Source organism: Pavona decussata, unplaced genomic scaffold (assembly GCF_977016875.1).
Source record: "Pavona decussata unplaced genomic scaffold, jaPavDecu1.1 SCAFFOLD_143, whole genome shotgun sequence".
Lineage (NCBI taxonomy): Eukaryota > Metazoa > Cnidaria > Anthozoa > Scleractinia > Agariciidae > Pavona > Pavona decussata.
Genome location: NW_028145556.1, coordinates 746,175 through 765,498, shown reverse-complemented (window position 1 = coordinate 765,498; position 19,324 = coordinate 746,175). Strand labels below are relative to the sequence as shown.

The 19,324-nt window shown below is 38.7% G+C and overlaps 2 protein-coding genes across 3 annotated transcripts; one reads left to right on the top strand and one right to left on the bottom strand.

Annotated features, from left to right (window-relative positions):
* Positions 1-1,364: 1,364 nt before the first annotated feature.
* On the bottom strand, positions 1,365-3,263 carry LOC146466473 (polyubiquitin-C). Its single transcript, XM_085127273.1, has one exon. The coding sequence runs from the start codon at positions 3,155-3,157 to the stop codon at positions 1,556-1,558; it is 1,602 nt and encodes a 533-aa protein (XP_084983399.1). The 5' UTR covers positions 3,158-3,263; the 3' UTR covers positions 1,365-1,555.
* An 812-nt stretch (positions 3,264-4,075) lies between these two features.
* LOC146466472 (uncharacterized) lies at positions 4,076-18,790 on the top strand. Of its 2 annotated transcripts, XM_085127272.1 has the most exons (12): positions 4,076-4,486; positions 5,986-6,064; positions 8,198-8,367; positions 10,511-10,647; positions 13,253-13,372; positions 14,101-14,416; positions 14,453-14,512; positions 14,718-15,284; positions 15,797-15,907; positions 16,752-16,976; positions 17,926-17,990; positions 18,618-18,790. In XM_085127272.1, the coding sequence occupies exons 1-12, from the start codon at positions 4,393-4,395 to the stop codon at positions 18,735-18,737; spliced, it is 2,064 nt and encodes a 687-aa protein (XP_084983398.1). In that variant the 5' UTR covers positions 4,076-4,392; the 3' UTR covers positions 18,738-18,790. The 2 variants fall into 2 exon arrangements, with proteins under 2 accessions (XP_084983398.1, XP_084983397.1); XM_085127271.1 differs by having other exon boundaries at positions 4,079-4,486; positions 14,101-14,512.
* The last annotated feature ends 534 nt before the right edge of the window (positions 18,791-19,324 follow it).

Genomic DNA, 19,324 nt, shown 5'->3' with positions numbered 1-19,324 from the left:
CCAGGCACTAAACAACATTGTTCAGACTTCTTGGTGCCCAAGGAGCAATCGTGGTCTCATTCGTCAATTTAGCGCCCGCCATTTTCTTCAATGTATTGCAGGTAGGCATGACGAAAAAGTGTCAGGGAACTGACAAAAGCCTGTTCAGACCAGTGCCTGTGCTCAGGAATGCTGCCCAAGTACTTCCCCTGGAGGTGGTACCTGTGCCCAGATTTTTGCTTGGGCACCAACAAAAATCTGAGTTCAAACTAGTTCCTGTGCCCTATTACAGGGGACTGGCACACAGTCTGAACTGGGCTTTAATTACTCCAAGAATTGTTACTCGTTTATGAAACTATATCAAACAATCAAGACTGTTTCGTCAGATTTCCAATCACCTTTGAAGTTGGTTGGCACCTTGTGTTTTCAACATATTACTTCAAAATTCCATTAAATTATATTTAGTAAAAGTATCCAGAGCAGTTGTCATGCAAATTTATGAACTAGGATATCATATCACCTGATGACTGCTTTTGACCAATTGACCATATTCCTATTCTTGCAATGGAGGCTCTTTATTGATCTTGTGGGGGCATAGATGCAAGTTAGTTCTGGTTCAATAAGAAAATATCTGGAGGATTTTATCTAGCAACGTTTGGCTAATTTAACTGGGCCATGCAGAAGCTGCCAAATCATTCATTGTCACTTGTTTTGAGCCAAATGATGTTAGAACACTGCCATTCCCCATTGTGCCAGGGATTATATTTTGATGAGCTTGCAGTCAAAATAAAACATTGGTAAGGAATGCTCATTTTTCTTACCCCTTTGATTAGTGCCATCAATACCCTCCCATCCCACTGCTCATTTTGAGTAAGACAAAAGAAATGTTCAAGTAAGAAAACTTGGACAGTCGCTCTTTCGAAAACTGATGGGATGATCAGCCAGTGACATTTGAACATGATCCAATCGTCAGCAGGGAAGTTTTCTACATGACGCAAGGTATATAATAGCCCTTTTTGGGAAAATTATGATTAGATTACTTCTCCTCAAGTTGACAATTCATCGGTTGACATCAGAATTTTCCTTTTGAAAATTCCTTAATCTTGATTTGTTCAGCAGAAATCACAACAGTGGACTTATCTTATGGTCAAATTTCCTTCGCTACCGCCTGATCATAACCATACAAATGGTCATATTGAAGTCTACAAAAAGCACTGAAAATTGGCTGTAAAAGTAATACAAAGGATAAAAAATTTGGACATTTCTCCCAATTGTTTGGTAAAATTTAGGTAACGGATGGAGACTGATAGAATTTAATGATATATTTCTGGACAAATAGACCCATACCCTTTCCCTTGAAATAACGCAATTGCATCAATAAAACATACTTTATATACAGCAAAACTTTAATGAAGCTACTTAGTAATCCCTAGTTAACAATCTTTGGCTTACCAAGGCCCAAACAAAACAAAAACTGATGAAAATGAAAGTTAGACAATATTATTATCCTTAACTTGTTAGTTCCTGATTCAGTTCATTATACAGTTAAGAGCAAAGTTTATCTATCTACAACAGTTCACTGTCCACCACGCAGACGCAGCACCAAGTGAAGGGTGGACTCCTTTTGGATGTTGTAGTCGCTGAGGGTACGTCCATCTTCCAACTGCTTGCCAGCGAAGATAAGACGCTGTTGGTCTGGAGGGATGCCTTCTTTGTCCTGGATTTTGGTCTTGACGTTCTCGATGGAGTCACTGGGTTCTACTTCAAGGGTGATGGTCTTGCCAGTCAGGGTCTTCACGAAAATCTGCATACCACCACGCAGACGCAACACCAAGTGAAGGGTGGACTCCTTTTGGATGTTGTAGTCGCTCAGAGTACGGCCATCTTCCAACTGCTTGCCTGCGAAGATCAACCTCTGTTGGTCTGGGGGGATGCCTTCTTTGTCCTGTATCTTGGTCTTGACATTCTCAATGGAGTCGCTTGGTTCTACTTCTAGGGTGATTGTCTTTCCAGTCAGGGTCTTGACAAAGATTTGCATACCACCACGCAGACGCAACACCAAATGCAGTGTAGACTCTTTTTGGATGTTGTAGTCGCTGAGGGTACGGCCATCTTCCAACTGTTTGCCGGCAAAGATGAGACGCTGTTGGTCGGGTGGGATGCCCTCTTTGTCCTGAATCTTTGTTTTGACATTTTCGATTGAATCACTGGGTTCGACTTCGAGAGTGATTGTCTTTCCTGTCAGGGTCTTGACGAAGATTTGCATACCACCTCTCAAGCGCAGAACAAGATGAAGGGTGGATTCTTTCTGGATGTTGTAGTCGCTCAGGGTACGTCCATCTTCCAACTGTTTGCCAGCAAAAATCAACCTCTGCTGATCGGGAGGGATTCCCTCTTTGTCTTGGATCTTGGTCTTGACGTTCTCGATGGAGTCACTGGGTTCTACTTCTAGGGTGATGGTTTTTCCGGTCAGAGTTTTCACGAAGATCTGCATTCCGCCACGCAGACGAAGCACCAAGTGAAGGGTGGATTCTTTCTGGATATTGTAGTCGCTCAGTGTACGGCCATCTTCAAGTTGTTTGCCAGCGAAAATAAGACGCTGCTGATCAGGCGGAATGCCTTCTTTGTCTTGGATCTTTGTCTTGACATTTTCAATGGAGTCGCTCGGCTCGACTTCAAGCGTGATGGTTTTTCCGGTCAGAGTTTTGACGAAAATTTGCATTCCACCTCTCAAACGCAACACAAGGTGAAGCGTTGATTCTTTCTGGATATTGTAGTCGCTCAGCGTACGGCCGTCTTCCAACTGTTTGCCAGCGAAGATAAGACGCTGCTGGTCGGGCGGGATGCCTTCTTTGTCTTGAATTTTTGTCTTCACATTTTCAATGGAGTCGCTCGGCTCGACTTCGAGGGTGATGGTCTTTCCCGTCAGGGTTTTGACGAAAATCTGCATTCCACCTCTCAGACGAAGCACAAGGTGAAGGGTAGACTCCTTCTGGATGTTGTAGTCACTTAAAGTACGGCCATCTTCCAACTGCTTGCCAGCGAAAATGAGTCGCTGTTGATCGGGCGGGATGCCTTCCTTGTCTTGGATCTTCGTCTTCACATTTTCGATACTGTCACTTGGTTCAACCTCAAGAGTTATGGTTTTACCGGTAAGGGTCTTTACGAAGATCTGCATGATGATTTTTAGCTTGTAACGTAGCTTTTTTCACACGAATAAATGATATAAAACTCTCCCACAACGAATGTCTGAAGCGCAATGGCGTCGAAGGCAAAGGGCGCTTTCTTTATGACTGGATGCTGCGATCTGATTGGCTACAAAATCTGCGCGGTCATGCAAGCACGTGATTAATATTTGTGATGTCATAATGACGAAGATGAGAAAATGAAAATTAATCAGTAATGATTGCTACTGTTTTCCCACGAATTTTACATATTTTTTTCTTCAAAACCAAAGATTTCTTACATCAATCGATTACAATTGCCACACTTTACTTTTAGGCTATAAAGAAGTGGTGTTTTTCTCTTCGTTTGCGACTGTTGTGTGTTAATTCATAATGTGCTTTTTTAAGCGACTTGATTCATTCTCCATTGCTGAACACATTTGCGTGTCTCAGCTTATTTGGCTTATCACAGACTTCCTACGCGCCACAAAAAATTTGCTTAGCCGTCATGATATCGAAACGTGTTGCAATGTGGTTGACGAGAGGGAAGTTTCGAAACCAACGATGTGTCACGAACTTTATTTGGTATTGATTATTGATATAGAGGAACTAAAATTTTTATCAGCTCAGAGTAAACGTTTGAAATACTGTAGTTTATCGAAATGTTTTTTTGGGATTTCACAATGATTGAATGAAGCATATTTAAAAAGCGGTCAAAGAGTGTATCCCTTCCATACTTTACCAAAGAGATATTAGCCGTATTCCAGTTCGTTCCAGACAATTTTATCTATTCCAGAAAACGCTATATTTTACTTGCGCAATTTTCAGTTTTGACTCACGGCTTTGATCATGAGTCATGATTTATTTAAGAAGTTTATAATATGGGTATTTTCGAATATCATTGATAACAGGAAGGGATATTTTTCTGATCGATATTTTACTTTTTATGGGAGCGATTTTTATCCAGTAAGATGACCTTTCTTTCACTTGTGTATTGATCTACTCCACTGGGATATCTGACAAAAGTTGCATGCTGAGCAAAATAACATCATTAAAACAATGCAGTTTGAAACCAGACACAGAATGACACTTCACTTTGACGACGAATCGGTTTCGTAGGGTCACGCAATCACATGATGGTCACACAATCATGACAATCATATGAAATAAGCTTGGCTGCGTGCGGTCTGGGAATAGTCAAATACCCACAATCCTTCTCGGATTAAAAGAGACCAGTTCTAGAACCAAGATGGCGACGGCTTTGGCCAGCTTGCCTCAAGCTCAGAATCAAGGCAAACAACAAGGTGGCGTTGCATCGGATCGCTCCCTGCGTTCTGTATTTGGTACGTAACACTAAAAAGTTCTCACTGTCATACATTGAACGATTAGTTGATAGTGCTTCGCTATTTAGGTAAGCATGGTCACTCATTTATCTTAAGCTAAAACGCAATAACTTTACTCCATTTATGTCTCAAATTCGTAAAAATGGCTTAAAATATAGAGAGAAATTCACTAATTTTATGTCTTACATGTAAGCTTATTTCACTGGCAAAAAGAAAAGAACTGTCTAAGTTTCAACTTACATGGTGCTCCAGGTGTGGAGTCAAGGCTTGGATACATTTCGAGCATAATAGGCCTTATCATGGTTTTCGACGCCATTTTGACGGGTAGGCAAACAGGCTTGAAATAACAGTGTTTGTATGGAAATCTGATGTCTAATAATTTTCATAAAACATCACTTCTGAAAAAATTATGAATTGGAAACTTTTGGCATTAGGAAAGGGATTTTAAGAAAAAACTTGGAGGGATGTAGCTGTAACAGAAAGCATCCAGTTGTGTTTTGAACTTTCCATACATTTCCCTGTATTTTTTTCCCGCGAGCTATTTTTAGAGCAGTTCATGGCTGGTTCGCTATGCAGACAAATGTATGGAAAGTTCAAAACACGACTGAATGCTTTCTGGTACAGCTACATCCCTCCAATTTTTTTTTCTTAAAATCCTTCTCCTAGTGCCAAAAGTTTCCAATTCATCAATTTTTCCGAAGCGATGTTTTATGAAAATTATTTGACATCGGATATCTATACAAACACTGTTTTTTCACGCCTGTTTGCCTACTCGTCAAAATGGCGTCGAAAACCGTGATAAGGCCTATTCGCTTGCTACGGCAGCTTAAAATCTACCAGTTTAAAATGGTGTCAATTTTTGTTAATTAAGCTAAGAATCTCATTCTTAGCTATTGAGATTATTACATGCATTGCTTGATATGCAATGGAACTGACTTACAAAATGTATTTTGATTGTTTACATTGCATCACAGCAGCCACTATCTTGTTTGTTGTTAACTCTTGTTTTAAAAAAAAAAACTTGTCTGTGCTAAACTATTTGTTACAGATACATATACATGTACGTGTTATATATTAATAATTATGCATGCACCTCTGTCATACTAACCCTCTTCCAAAAATGGCGAGTGTGAATAGAGTTGGAGTTGCACAATGTATACAAGCATATTTAATATACAGGGATGTGTGGAAATCTTGCCATGCTATATCGGGTTGTCTACAACAACAACATCAAACAACAATTTATTTTAAAAAATAACAGAATGAATGGCTTGTCCCACAAATAGTTACAAAACTAATCAAGGCTGGACAAGACCAAAACAGAAACACACTTGAGACAAGTAACAAGAACTTATAAATATAGACATGCAAAAACTTTACGTAGTGACAGATTTAAAGAATTTTACACTAGTTCACAGAATAAAAGTAATAATAGTAAATGGAATAATTTTTTAAGTTAGTCCTACTTTTTAAATTTTTTTATGCTTTCTTCCCTACAGTTGGAAATATTCCTTATGAAGCATCAGAGGAACAACTTAAAGAGATCTTCTCCGAAGTTGGACCAGTTGTCAGCTTTAGGTGAGTTAGTTTGCTATAATTAATATTTGATTAGATGTTGAATTTCTGTTATAGAGTGATGTCTTGTTTTTCTAAAGTCTGGTATACATGCATGATCTAAGCATAAACATGCACAAGTACACAATAACATATTCATCCACAGTACCTTCAAACTTTCATCACCCATGGATGACCAGTAAGTAATTTGATAGATGCTGTTTGTGATGCTTTTGGTTGTGTTTACCATACTCGTGGGGTATGCGAAACACTCACATGTAATTTCTTTTTCCTTTTTTTTTTTTTTAATATTGAAGACAAATTCTGGGTTTAATACCTCATCCAATATCACTGTTAGATGGTCTAGATACATGATGCGTTCACTTACAATATTATTATGCATTGTCCAAAAAGCTGTTGCATTACATTCTCTTCTCTGGACTACAGTTCAATTGCTAATCACCTGTCCAAAGATATCTAATAAGAAACGTATTTGTAACACATAAAGTAATGACAATTCTGGGCATACGTTTATCATTGTATTTTGCCAGATTGCTATGTGAGCTCAAATAGTTTTAAAAGGAACATTGGGAAAATTAACTTGAGTATGGCCTATGTTATGCTTATGCTTGTGAGGTTGCAGTCCTGTCATTTCAGTCTTGTACTTCTTCAGTATAGGAACAACAGCTCATGTTTGCCATTACATTTGTAGCAGTGGCGGACCTAGCGGAGGGTTCTGGACCCCTGGCCAGGTTTAAGGGCTGAGGTACCGAGAAAATTTTCATTTTACACAAAGAAGCAAGTCGAGTGTTTGAGAGCGGGCACCCCACTTACCTGAAGTCTGGATTCACCACTGTGTAGTGTTAGACAAGTAAACTTTTGTGAACTACAGTGAATAAATAAAGTTAACAAGAAATAAACTGATTTAACTATAAAAGTTAACGTTAAAAGAGAACGACGTTTCGACCGTCCGAAATCATTTTCAAGTTCAAAATGAGAAGTAAAATATGTGTTTATATACAATTGTGAAAAAACTAATGAGATGTTGACTTAAAAAGCTCTAAGATATTCACATCTAAACAATATCAAAAATAATAGCGTGAATGATAAATACAAAGGAACGCTAAAAACGATAAAAGGTATTTAAAAGGTATTTAAAAGTGAAATAATTAAACAAATAACTTCGCGCGGATCGAGTCGCATTGTTTGTTCAGTTTCGGCTTTAGGTCGCGAATAAACAACATCTCGAAGATCAAGCAGTCGAGTTTGCTCTGACACTTTCTCAGGATTCTGAAGTTGCTTTTAATGGTCTCTGGATCCTGTCCATGCTCGTCCTTTACATGATTGCCAATTGCAGATCGTTTGTGTTCCTCCACATGTTGATGCAAGTGCAGAAATCGGCGAACGCGGTAAGATACCAACTCAATGATCTCAGCCGAAAGATCGATGCTGATGTCCATCCTGTCTACACAAGTCAGAAGATTAAGAGCAAAATCAAACCAAAGGAACATAAACCTCCCATTGTGAATCAACAAAACGTTGTTTATTATTTCAAATGTGGTCTGTGCGATGCAGACTATGTTGGCTTCACGAGTCGACACTTGCATCAACGTGTGGAGGAACACAAACGATCTGCAATTGGCAATCATGTAAAGGACGAGCATGGACAGGATCCAGAGACCATTAAAAGCAACTTCAGAATCCTGAGAAAGTGTCAGAGCAAACTCGACTGCTTGATCTTCGAGATGTTGTTTATTCGCGACCTAAAGCCGAAACTGAACAAACAATGCGACTCAATCCGCGCGAAGTTATTTGTTTAATTATTTCACTCTTAAATACCTTTTAAATACCTTTTATCGTTTTTAGCGTTCCTTTGTATTTATCATTCACGCTATTATTTTTGATATTGTTTAGATGTGAATATCTTAGAGCTTTTTAAGTCAGCATCTCATTAGTTTTTTCACAATTGTATATAAACACATATTTTACTTCTCATTTTGAACTTGAAAATGACCGTCGGACGGTCGAAACGTCGTTCTCTTTTAACGTTAACTTTTATAGTTAAATCAATTTCGAAAAACTTGTTGATTCGTAAGAAATAAACTGGTTAGATAAGTTGTCAGAGTCATTAAACATGTAATTATAATTCTCCTACAGGCTTGTGTTTGATCGTGAAACAGGAAAGCCAAAGGGATATGGCTTCTGTGAGTATAAAGACCAGGAAACAGCTTTGAGTGCCATGAGAAATTTGAATGGATATGAGCTGAATGGAAGAGCATTACGAGTGGACAGTGCTGCATCAGAGAAAAACAGGGAAGAAATGAAAGGTGAGTCAGGCTTTGGACAAAGGCTGAGCAATTTCAGTTATGGCATATGAGACATGTTCAATTATATAACTTCGAGTTATTTCAACATCAGAGATTAATGTGATTAATCTAAAGTTTTGACATTGTTTTTACTTGGAGAGGTTTTGTCCCTGTTGTGTGGATTGCAGAGGTCTGAGAAATCATTATTAATAATTTTAGTGTTCACAAGAAAGACCATGAAATGTACAATATATGTAATGTAACATGTTATTAGTAGTTTCCTATTTCAGCATCTTTCATGTTATATATCAAACATGAGAAGGTGTGTTTCATCAGACATCAAAACACTGAGAAGTAGGTGTTCGGATGAACATTTACGTTGTAAACTTTTGTATATCTGCGCGCTGTTTGCGCGCACTGTGTTGCACGTACTGTATTTAAATTTGCGTAAAGACGCGTAATGATCGCCCGAGTTGAATCAGTTAAAATATGAAACAAGCTAACCTGTTGAGAAAGTGATGTTTTTATTGAGCTAACCTGTGACGAAGCAATGTTAAACCTTTGAAATATTGAGCTAACCTGGATGAATAAACGTTGGACTGACAGTTTACATGTATGCGTTAAATGTGGAGTTACAGAAGTAAGTTTTCTTTGTTTGTTTAATTTCTTTTATCCTGTTGTTACATTTGAGCGTTGTAGGGCCGAGCGCCAACGATAATTTTCTTTTTACTTAGATCGAATTATAATCCCAATAAATACGATATCTCCACATTGGCGTGAGTTCTTGTCTTCACGGAACAGTAGGTTGAAAAAACGAGGCGCAGCCAAGTTTTTATAAACGACTTTGAGGTGTTTGGATATCTGATGAAACACACTTTTGAGTGTTTGATATGGCTTCTCAAATGATCAATAATTTTTGGAGAAATTCAAGGCAAAAGTTGGCAAAATTTTGTGGTAATTAGGATCACATATCCAAACCACGGTCACAGTAGTGATTTTCCTTGTTTTCTCTTGATGAATTATTGATGAGTTTGAGAAGGATAGTAATAGTACATACTATGGTGAAATTGACCCTGGCCAATTTTTCATCTCTAAGAATAATAAAATTCTGTAGTTAAAATTTCCTTACTTTTTGTCACAACCTAAAATATAATGGTGCCCCAAATACATGTACTTCACTTGCCTGTCAGTTAAGAGAAAGATAGAATCTATCAGGCCAGCAGGAATTCCACTAGCCCTGGGCTATCAGTCACGACTCTCTTTGCACACTGGTCACATTATTGTCAAAATTACTGTCTACTACAGGGTCCAAAATTAACTTTTTTAGGCAGGTGCCAAGTGGTGACTGAAATTTTTTTTTCAGTCGCCATATGGAAAAATGTGGTCACCAAAAAGCAGAAAAAAAAGTGTCATTAAAAGTTTTCCTTCGCAGCGAGACACAAACCAAAATTTTTGGTTGCCAGATGGAAAATTCCGGTAGCCAATTTTTCTATTAAGAATCAGAACGAAGAGAACGCGTTTGCGTTTGGGGCCCCTATGGCGATTTATACACCTACCACTGAAAAACCACGACGAATGAATCGAATGCCGGCTATATATGTAGTTTCATAAGACTGCTAAATGTTTTAAGTCAACTTTATACCTTCTCTTGTCTCTACCTTTTGGAGAAGAAATGTACCTGATTGAACAACTGCCGGTTGGTTCTTTGCTCTATATTCAAAATCGTAAATGATCTCTCCTTTCGCGTTCTGTCTCGATCTGTCAAGACGATCGACAGACTGCCATGTTGTTCGCACCAGGCCACAACTGTGCAATATTTCTCGTTCACAAAACATGGCGGCGAAGCTTCACACTGCTCGAGCTGTGAAGTGTTGTGATAGATTTATAATAACAGGAAAATCGGTTTTATACTTCAAAAGCGATGGAAAGGTAAAAAGTAAGTGACCAATTGGCGGGTGGCTTTGAATTTTATTTTTATTGATTTGGCTGAAAATCAAAGTTATTGTTTGTATAATGATCGTGGCATGAAATAGTTAATCGCCCGCTGGCGACTAGTTGTGAAATTCTGGTTGCCAGTGCAAAATTTTTAGTGGCATTGGCGACCAGGAAAGCGCAATTTCGGACCCTGTCTACTTTTGTGAACAGCCCTCTTTCTATTTTCTAGGTATAGAAGGAAGCAGTCGTCCAGAGGTGAACCCATATGGTCCTGCTGTTGCCCCTGAGGAGGCACCTGAGGCAATCACACAAGCAGTGGCTAGTTTACCACCAGAACAGATGTTTGAGCTCATGAAGCAGATGAAGGTCAAATTTATTAAATTCTTTAAAAACCAGTAGTCATGAAGCAATATTTTTTCAACTGTCAATTTCTGTTGAATCCTGATCATGTTTGTTATCTCTCAATCATGAAATGTAATTTGCCACACAGCCACAAACCTTGATATTCCATTATCATTGCCATTGAAGTGAAAACCAAATTTTCCTTCCCTAAGCAACTGTAATTTTGTAGCTGTCACCAATGTTTATACATTGAACGATGATGACCAGGACTTGATAAGAAATGTGTTCTTCCAGAAAATACCCTAAGTCTCCCAAAAGTAAGTTGTTTTAAAAAAATTATTTGAACCCTCCTAAACCAGTGTAATTCTAGCTTAGCTTCATAATTTCCTTTACCAATTTTGGCTTAGAGAACCCTCTTGAGCTCCTCTGTGGAATTCAAATGACCTTTTCTTTCTTGTGGTATGTGGCTATTCATTTGATGTTTTCTGGAACCACACAATGACTAGCTGTTTGGTTTTCTGTGAAACATTACATGATCTCTCTCCCTCACTTCCTTCCACACAAAGAATTTATCATGAATGCAAAGTTTATTTCAAGCTCTCCTGTAAAAACAGATATTTTAAGATTTATAATTAACAGAACAAAAATATACATATAATTATAAATAAAATACAAAGAAAGAAATTAATGAAAAGTTGTGTGTGCAGAGTTTAATAGCACTTGCAAATCGTATAAAACTAATTGTGTGGTTGACCAAAAATGGCTAAAATGGACAAAAACAACAGTGATCAATCAAAAATTAAGATAAAAAGTATTGGTTCATGGACTAATTACACAGGTTTAAACATGGCTAGGTAGAGGTAGTGTATTGTAACAGTCAAACATCAAACCCTTAGTAATAATACTAGACAAAAAAGTTTAATTTACAAATTTTAGAAAGGGGAGTAATTTGTTTGAAATTGATGGATAAAGAATTCCAAAGACAAACACCAGTGTGACAAAGAGAGCAAAATATGCCATTGATATCAACTAAAGTACAGTTGAACCTCCCTTTGCGACCACCTCTCGTAAGCGACCAGCTCTCATTAGCGACCACTTTTCCAAAATACCGAAAGTTTTCTAGTCAAATCACTATAGATGGAACCTCTCGTAAGCGACCACTTTTGGAGATGATTTTTTAAAATTTTCAATTGTTTTTTAACCTCTTGTAGGCGACCATTTGACACACAATCGGCTGTATCTCTCAAATTGAAATTGAAAAATGTGTCGCTGTAACATACTGGCCACATCATTACAGCAGATGCCGTAAATCTCACAGTTGGAGCTACCGGAAGTGTTTCCCGATATAGCATTGAAACAATTGATAAAATACACCTGCACTATACTTCACACTGAAATAAACTTTAATCAGATTGCATCCATTGTGGAAAAAAAACTCTTATCTTTTATCTTTCTTATCTTTTTGCGTTCCGTTCCCTGGAAAATTTGACAGTGCTACCTGGAGTAATAAAAGAGTCAAGTTTCTTTCACAATAATTGTCTCAATCGCTGTAATTTGCGAGATACAAACAATAATCACCATAGACCCTAAGATTTTTTTGCCTAGAATGATTTTGGAACAGTCTTAATATACTTGTAGCTAAGAAAAGTTATTGCTATGGGTTTCGATAAGCACTGGCAAAAGGGTTAGGTCTCCACAATTACCATATCTGATATTACCCGATGTTTAGACCCCCTGTGGTGTGACCTCTGATAAGCCATCACCTCCCGTAAGCGACCACATAACCTTGACATTATGGGTGGTCGCTTACGGGAGATTCGACTGTAGTTTTAACTGAATTTATAAACACAAATTGTCATTGAAGAACTAGTGTGTTGATTATATGAATGAACAGCTGAATACTGAGATGAGCTTAAGAGGGAGTCCTTTTATGAGACCCCCTTGATAACCAGTGAAAAGGATTTTGAGATTAATAATATCACTAAATTTTAGTAGGTTGAGAGATTTGAGAAATGGTTACATGAGTATGTTGTAGTTTTTTGGGAAGGTTGCGATTCTGGCTGTTCATTATTGTATAGTGATCAATGGTTTTAAATAGGTTGGATTTGCTAACCCCACACCTGAACAACATTAGTTAGAAAAGGGTAGATTAAAGAATAGTATAACATGATAAGAATACAGGCTTGCACAATTATAATACCTCATTTTTTATAGGATACCTACTAACAGTTTTTGACAACTTTTGACAGAGCTCAACTACAGTGGAACCCCGATTTTATGATCGTCAATCTAACGATATTCCTGATTTAAGGATCAACATTCTGTGTCCTGGCAAAAGTTATTTACAAAATTGGGAGTTCGTTTACAACGATATCCCAATTTAATGATATGATTCTTGCTGTCCCCTTGCCATATCGTAAAATTGAGGTTCCACTGTACATGGTTCTTCCAAGTTTATAATGCCTATAACTAGACATTTTGTCTTATTTTGAAGTAGTAGTATTCTTTCTTACCGTAAAGAAGTTATTATTAAGATATTTGTTTCTCATTTTGCCCACTGGCATTGCCCAACAAACTTCACTGGTTGTGTTGAAATGTTTTTCATTTCCGTGTGTTCTTGTTATTGCAGATTTGTATCCAGAACAATCCAGAGGAAGCTCGACAGATGTTGCTTCAGAACCCTCAGCTAGCTTATGCTTTACTGCAAGCCCAAGTTGTCATGAAAATTGTTGATCCTGTGATTGCTCAGGTTGGTGTGTGGAATCACAAAAAAAAATAAATATTAACTCCATATAGCTAACCAGATTTCCTTCTCAACCCTTTTTTGAGTCAAATGCACAATATATTCATGAAGATGACCCAGTAGTGACTTCTATCCAGAGAACAATCTTCATGACCTCTGTCGCAAGAACAGTTTGAAATAGTCTGTTACAAAAAATGTTGCTTAGGGGAGTGGGAATGAGTTCTGTTATTTTCTCTCTGTTTTGAGAACTAACTAAAGGTAAATAAATGTGGGTTAAAAAATGAAAGACCAGCTACTGAAACATGAAAAAATAATAAGAGGCCGCTTGTATAGATTGGTTAAACACATCATAAAATTGCAAAGGTTTGTATTTGCACTTTTACAATTTTCAAAAGGCTGTCATTTGATTTCTTTTCAACTTAAAACTCTAACACTTAGTTGGGGTTGAGCAAGGATGAAAAGCTAATATTTCATTACCTTGACCCATGATTTAGGTTTTTATGACATGCTCATCCTTAGTCCTCTCTTGTTTTTGCCAATTATTGGCTTCTGTTCTTGCAGTTTTTGCAAAAAAAATAAATAAATACATAATCGGGCCGTCACCATGTTTTTTGCCTTCTATTGCTTATCTCTGATGAAACAGCTTGAAGGTGACTATTGTAGTTGTTACTGGGAGATATCTAGCATTTGCAGAGTCAGGATTTTTTCATACACAAATATTTTCCATGTTGCAGGGCATATTACACCGACCCAGTGAACCAGCAGCACCGATACAGCCTACAGGTGCACCACAGCCAAAGCCTTTAATGCATTCAGGACCCTTCAGTGGAGGACCAGGCCCCAACAATGAGGGATCCTCTGGGCCCTTTGACATGGGACAACCTGGGGGAGGCCCACCAATGAGAGGCCCTCCTGACATGAGGGGTCCTCCTGATGTAAGGGACTCTGATATGAGGGGACCACCAGGAGACTCAAGGGGGCCACCAGATATGAGAGGACCACAAGGCATGAGAGGTCCACCCGAGATGAGAGGTCCACCCGACATGAGAGGTCCGTCTGACATGAGAGGTTCGTCTGACATGAGAGGTCCATCTGACATGAGGGGTCCATCTGACATGAGAGGTCCACCAGATATGAGAGGCCCAGGTAGGGTTTCTTTTTTGGCAAATGTGAAGTCATTAGATCATCATCATTAGCTTTTTTTCTTATTATTATTTGTATATTACTTGACCAACTACTGAAGTCCTGAATAAAAAAAAAGCCTTTGCCCTGAGTGGAGAAAGATACTATTAGAGCAAACTTTGTGGAATATTATTTTGATATTACTTAATTTTTTCCTTTCCTTTTTTAGGTCCTGAGGGGCGGGGTCCTCCACCAGACATGAGAGGAATGCCGTCTGACATGCGAGGCCCTCCTGATAGAGGTCCTGACATGCGGGGACCACCTAATAGAGGCCCAGGGGACATGAGAGGCCCTCCTGACAGGGGTCCTGGAGATATGAGGGGTCCACCTGACAGAGGCCCAGGGGACATGAGAGGCCCTCCTGAAAGGGGCCCTGGAGACTTGAGAGGTCCTCCTGATCGAGGCCCAGGAGACATGAGAGGTCCACCTGACAGAGGCCCAGGAGATATGAGAGGTCCACCTGACAGAGGCCTAGGAGATATGAGAGGTCATCCTGACAGAGGCCCAGGAGATATGAGAGGTCCTCCTGACAGAGGCCCTGGGGATATGAGAGGCCCTCCTGACAGAGGCCCTGGGGATATGAGAGGTCCCCATGATAGAGGTCCCGGAGATATGAGAGGCCCTCCTGATCGAGGCCCAGGTGAAATAAGAAGTCTTCTTGGGGACATGCGTGGACCTGGTCCAGATCAACGAGACTTCAGAGGTCCTCCCGACATGAGAGGGCCAGAAGGCAGAGGTACAGTGTATAATTTACTGGTGGCTTTAAGCTCCAATATCAATACCAATCATAGAATTTACAGCCTGCAATCGGCTGGCTGTACAAACAGTGCCCCTCAACCATCCCCATATTCTGACATTTCTCAACAATGAAAGGTACAGGAATCAATAAAGAGATTTAGAATTGTGTTTACTGCAAACAGCAAACATGAGATTCACGTATTTGTTTCTTGAAAAAATGAGTACATAGATGAGAATAGTGCAATTTTAATCATTCTAACCTTTGATACTAATGCAAAACTACTCGACAATTTTACTGAGAAACGGAAAACAGCAAGTGGCAAATGTAGGATAAATGTGGTCATGTGCTCATTTCTACCATTTGCCGTCAGCGTAATTCTAACTCTCTCTATTGTAAGTTCTACATTCTACGTGTTTTCCCAGCACTCAGCAAATCCCATTGACTTTTAGGCGTTATGCAGAATTGTGGTCTCATTTAGTAAAGAGAGCTAATGTGTTACTGCATTCTAGGTCCACCTGGCCCTGACTTTAGAGGCCCTCCACAAGACCAGTTTGGAGACCCAAGAGAACGTCGCATGCCCTTTGACCCAAGGGATCCAAGGAACAGAGAACCACCTAGAGGTAACAGTATCACAAACGAGTTTGCTTTATAAAACTGGTTACCAATTATTGAAGGGCTGTGAACATGCCCTCTTATGTAGAATTTTAGGCCAATTTTTAATTTTGCCCAAATGCTGAATTTTTGCATGTGGGCTTCAATGCAATCAAAGAACTGTGTATTTTTTTTTCATTCAAAAGCATATGTTGTTCAGCTTCCTTCTTTGCTGTTCTTTCACTGACTCAATACTTTGAATGTACCTCGCTACTTTTAAATGTTTATTTATTTATTTATTTATTTCTTACTTACTTAGTTACTTTCTTCTTTAATTGACCGCTTTTTCTACTTTTTCTCTTAAGCTTTAGTGCCAACCAACCTCATACTTGTAAATACTAACTGTACATATCTTTACTCAGCTCGATTAGCTTTTTAGTTATACTGAGTAAATTTACCTATTTTTGTATTAGTATATTATGCTGTAAATTAAGACTTTAAATTTTTCTCTTGGTAATAAAGCTTACTTCATCTTCTTCTTCTTCTTCTTGTTTTTTCACACACTAAGGATAAGAGTGGTGTTCTCTGACAAAATTGAAGGCCAAATGCAACAATTCAGACGACACTTTTGAGTTTAGGATGAAAAATCGGCCTAAAATTCTGCATAAGATAGTAATTACAAAACATATGTTTAACAAAAGCAAGCCTTCACATGATGCCAAATGTTTGGCCACTGTTAAGGTATCTAAGTGCTGATGTTTCAAGTGTTAGCTCTTTCATCAGAACAAATCCTAAAATTTTACAATAATGGTGTAGGATTCAAAATAGTTTTTCCAGTCCTGCTGTAACATTGTATGCTTTTTATTTGTGTAGATGACAGACGAGGTCCCTCAATGGACCCAAGAGATCAACCCAGAGACCCCAGGGGCCCTCCGCCATCTGAACAAAGATTTGGTCCACCAGGGGGTCCACGGGATCCACGTGCTGACCGTGGCCCACCAGGGCCTCCATCTGATGGTCGCTTTTCAGGACCTGCTCATTCTCCACAGCAGCAATGGGGACCCAACCAAGGAGGACCCCCTCTCAGGGGACCCCAAGGTAAGACAAATTGTCATTGCTATCATCATTGTCATCACCGTTATCTTATCATCACCATTGTTCCTTTATACACAAATTAGCCACAGAAGGTGGAAATAAAGAATCCCAGACAAATATTCTTACAGTCAACCCAGGTCACGCATGAACGATACTTTTGAAATTTGAACGGAGTTTTGAAATTTACATGTCAGTTTTGAAAATCGCCAACGAGATTTCAGAGTTCCCGTATAAATTTCCCTAGCTTATTGACGGCATAAAGCTATGAATTTTTCTTTACACTGCAAAATTAAATATTTCAAGAATAACAATTGTTTCCCAAGTATTTTGAATCTTTTTTTTTTTTCAGTTAATGCGTCTTTTTCGGAACGACTTCCAGAGAAATGTCCAACATTCCATTCACACGTCGGACATTACAAAGAGAAATTCGAATGTTCATTTCATTCTGGGAAATACTGTTCACGCATGACCTGGGTTGACTGTAATCAATTTGGCTCTGACAAATTTGTAGAATAAGGAATCCATTCCATTTTTGTTTTCATTGTAAATAAGGGAGGCTTCTATGTTATTTTTGTTGGTAACATTTTTTATCGTAATACATGGCTACATCAGCCTTGCTGTAACTTTTGTTGTGTATAAATAAATGCTATTATTGTCATGCTTATGTTGTGACTCCTCAGAGACTGGAGTCAGTGATTATGGGCTACAAGAATGCATTTTTTTTCCCTCTGAGATAGTCAAGTGAGAGGCCAAACTTGTAGGTTTCCATGAAAATTCGCCTCCATGTAGTTCTCCTCACACATACAGGATAAATATCCTATAGATTATTGTTAAACAAACCGTACTGCTCTGGGTAGTTCAATAGGATAATCTATGTCAATGAATGGATGATATTGGTACCAGTGATCAAAGAACATTTTCATGCCCCTTACATGTGGTATATTTTCCCCAGGTTTCAATCCACCCCCTGGGGGACCTGGACAGGGAGGTGATGTCACAGCACAGGATCAAGAAAAGGTAACTGTCACTTCAAGTTTCTGTGGTTTTCTTCCTCACGCTATCAGGGCTTACACAAGAACATTGGCTCATAGGGGGCCAGTAGGTTGCCTTTGCTCATAAAAAAAAAAAAAAAAAAAAAAAACGCTAAGATGACACAAATGATGGATCAAAGAATAGCCCATTTTACAGTTGTGTGCTTAGTGACCTGGCCTTGGATTGGAAGCGAGGCTGGGGGTAACCTTGTCTTGATACGAACCTCACTGCTTTTCATATGTAGATCATGCTGTTCTCATGCTGATTTGTTTGTATTGACATGAAAAGCACTGAGGTTTGTATCAAAACAAGGTCACCCCAGCCTCGCCTCCAATCCAAGGCCAGGTCACTAAGCACACAACTGTAAAATGGCCTATTAACTCTGCAGTGTACGGGCGCAGTTACCCCCAATTTTCTTTTTGGTTTCCAATAGCCCTTCCTAAGGTCTGCTTCTCCTGCATAGTCATAACCTTTGCAAAAATATCATTGTATTATTTTAAATGCTAATAATTCAAAATGTTGCTGCTCAGCTGAGTTGAAATGCATGTATCTTTAGTGTTCATTAGTGTAAGCGGCACGACATTCATTATTCTTATTTCGTTGTTTTTACAGGCGGCCCTGATCATGCAAGTTTTGAGTCTAACCGATCAACAAATCGCATTGTTGCCTGAAGATCAACGGCAAAGTATTATGGTGTTAAAGGAGCAGATAGCACATGGCACGCCACACTAATTTATGAACATTAGCTTCTGTTACTCTGCATTACCTAATCATTAAAACTTGTTTTGTGTAGTGTACAGTCTTTTTTGGTAAATGACTTTGTTTGTGAATCAAAGGGTTTGGCACTCCTTTAAGCGCAAAACTTTTAGATGTGTAACTATTTTCAGTTGAAACGTGAAAGTTCTATAATTTGTATTCCAGTGGTGGTACACTGCAGAGATGCTTACTATTTGGTGAGAAATCAAATGGATCACAAAATTTCCGGAAATTCCATCCGGAATTTTCGGGGTACCTCCAGAGGTACTCATTTTTCCCCCTTGGAACGGAAGGCCGGGAGATTCCTTAAAATTTGACATTGCATTTCTCCCGTTTCCAGTCTCTCATTGACGAAAGTCGCGTGGCATTCCATGGAAAGCTCCATCTCTTTCGGTTGGTGCGCTGTTTTGAGAAAAATCCCTCCATTATTCAACGGCAATCTATATTTATTTATTTATATACATTATTTATACAGAAATTCCAGTTCAGCATGGCGGGGTTAAGTGGAGATCTGTATAAAATAATAAGAAAAAATTATAAAATATAGAAATGAAAGCAAAAAA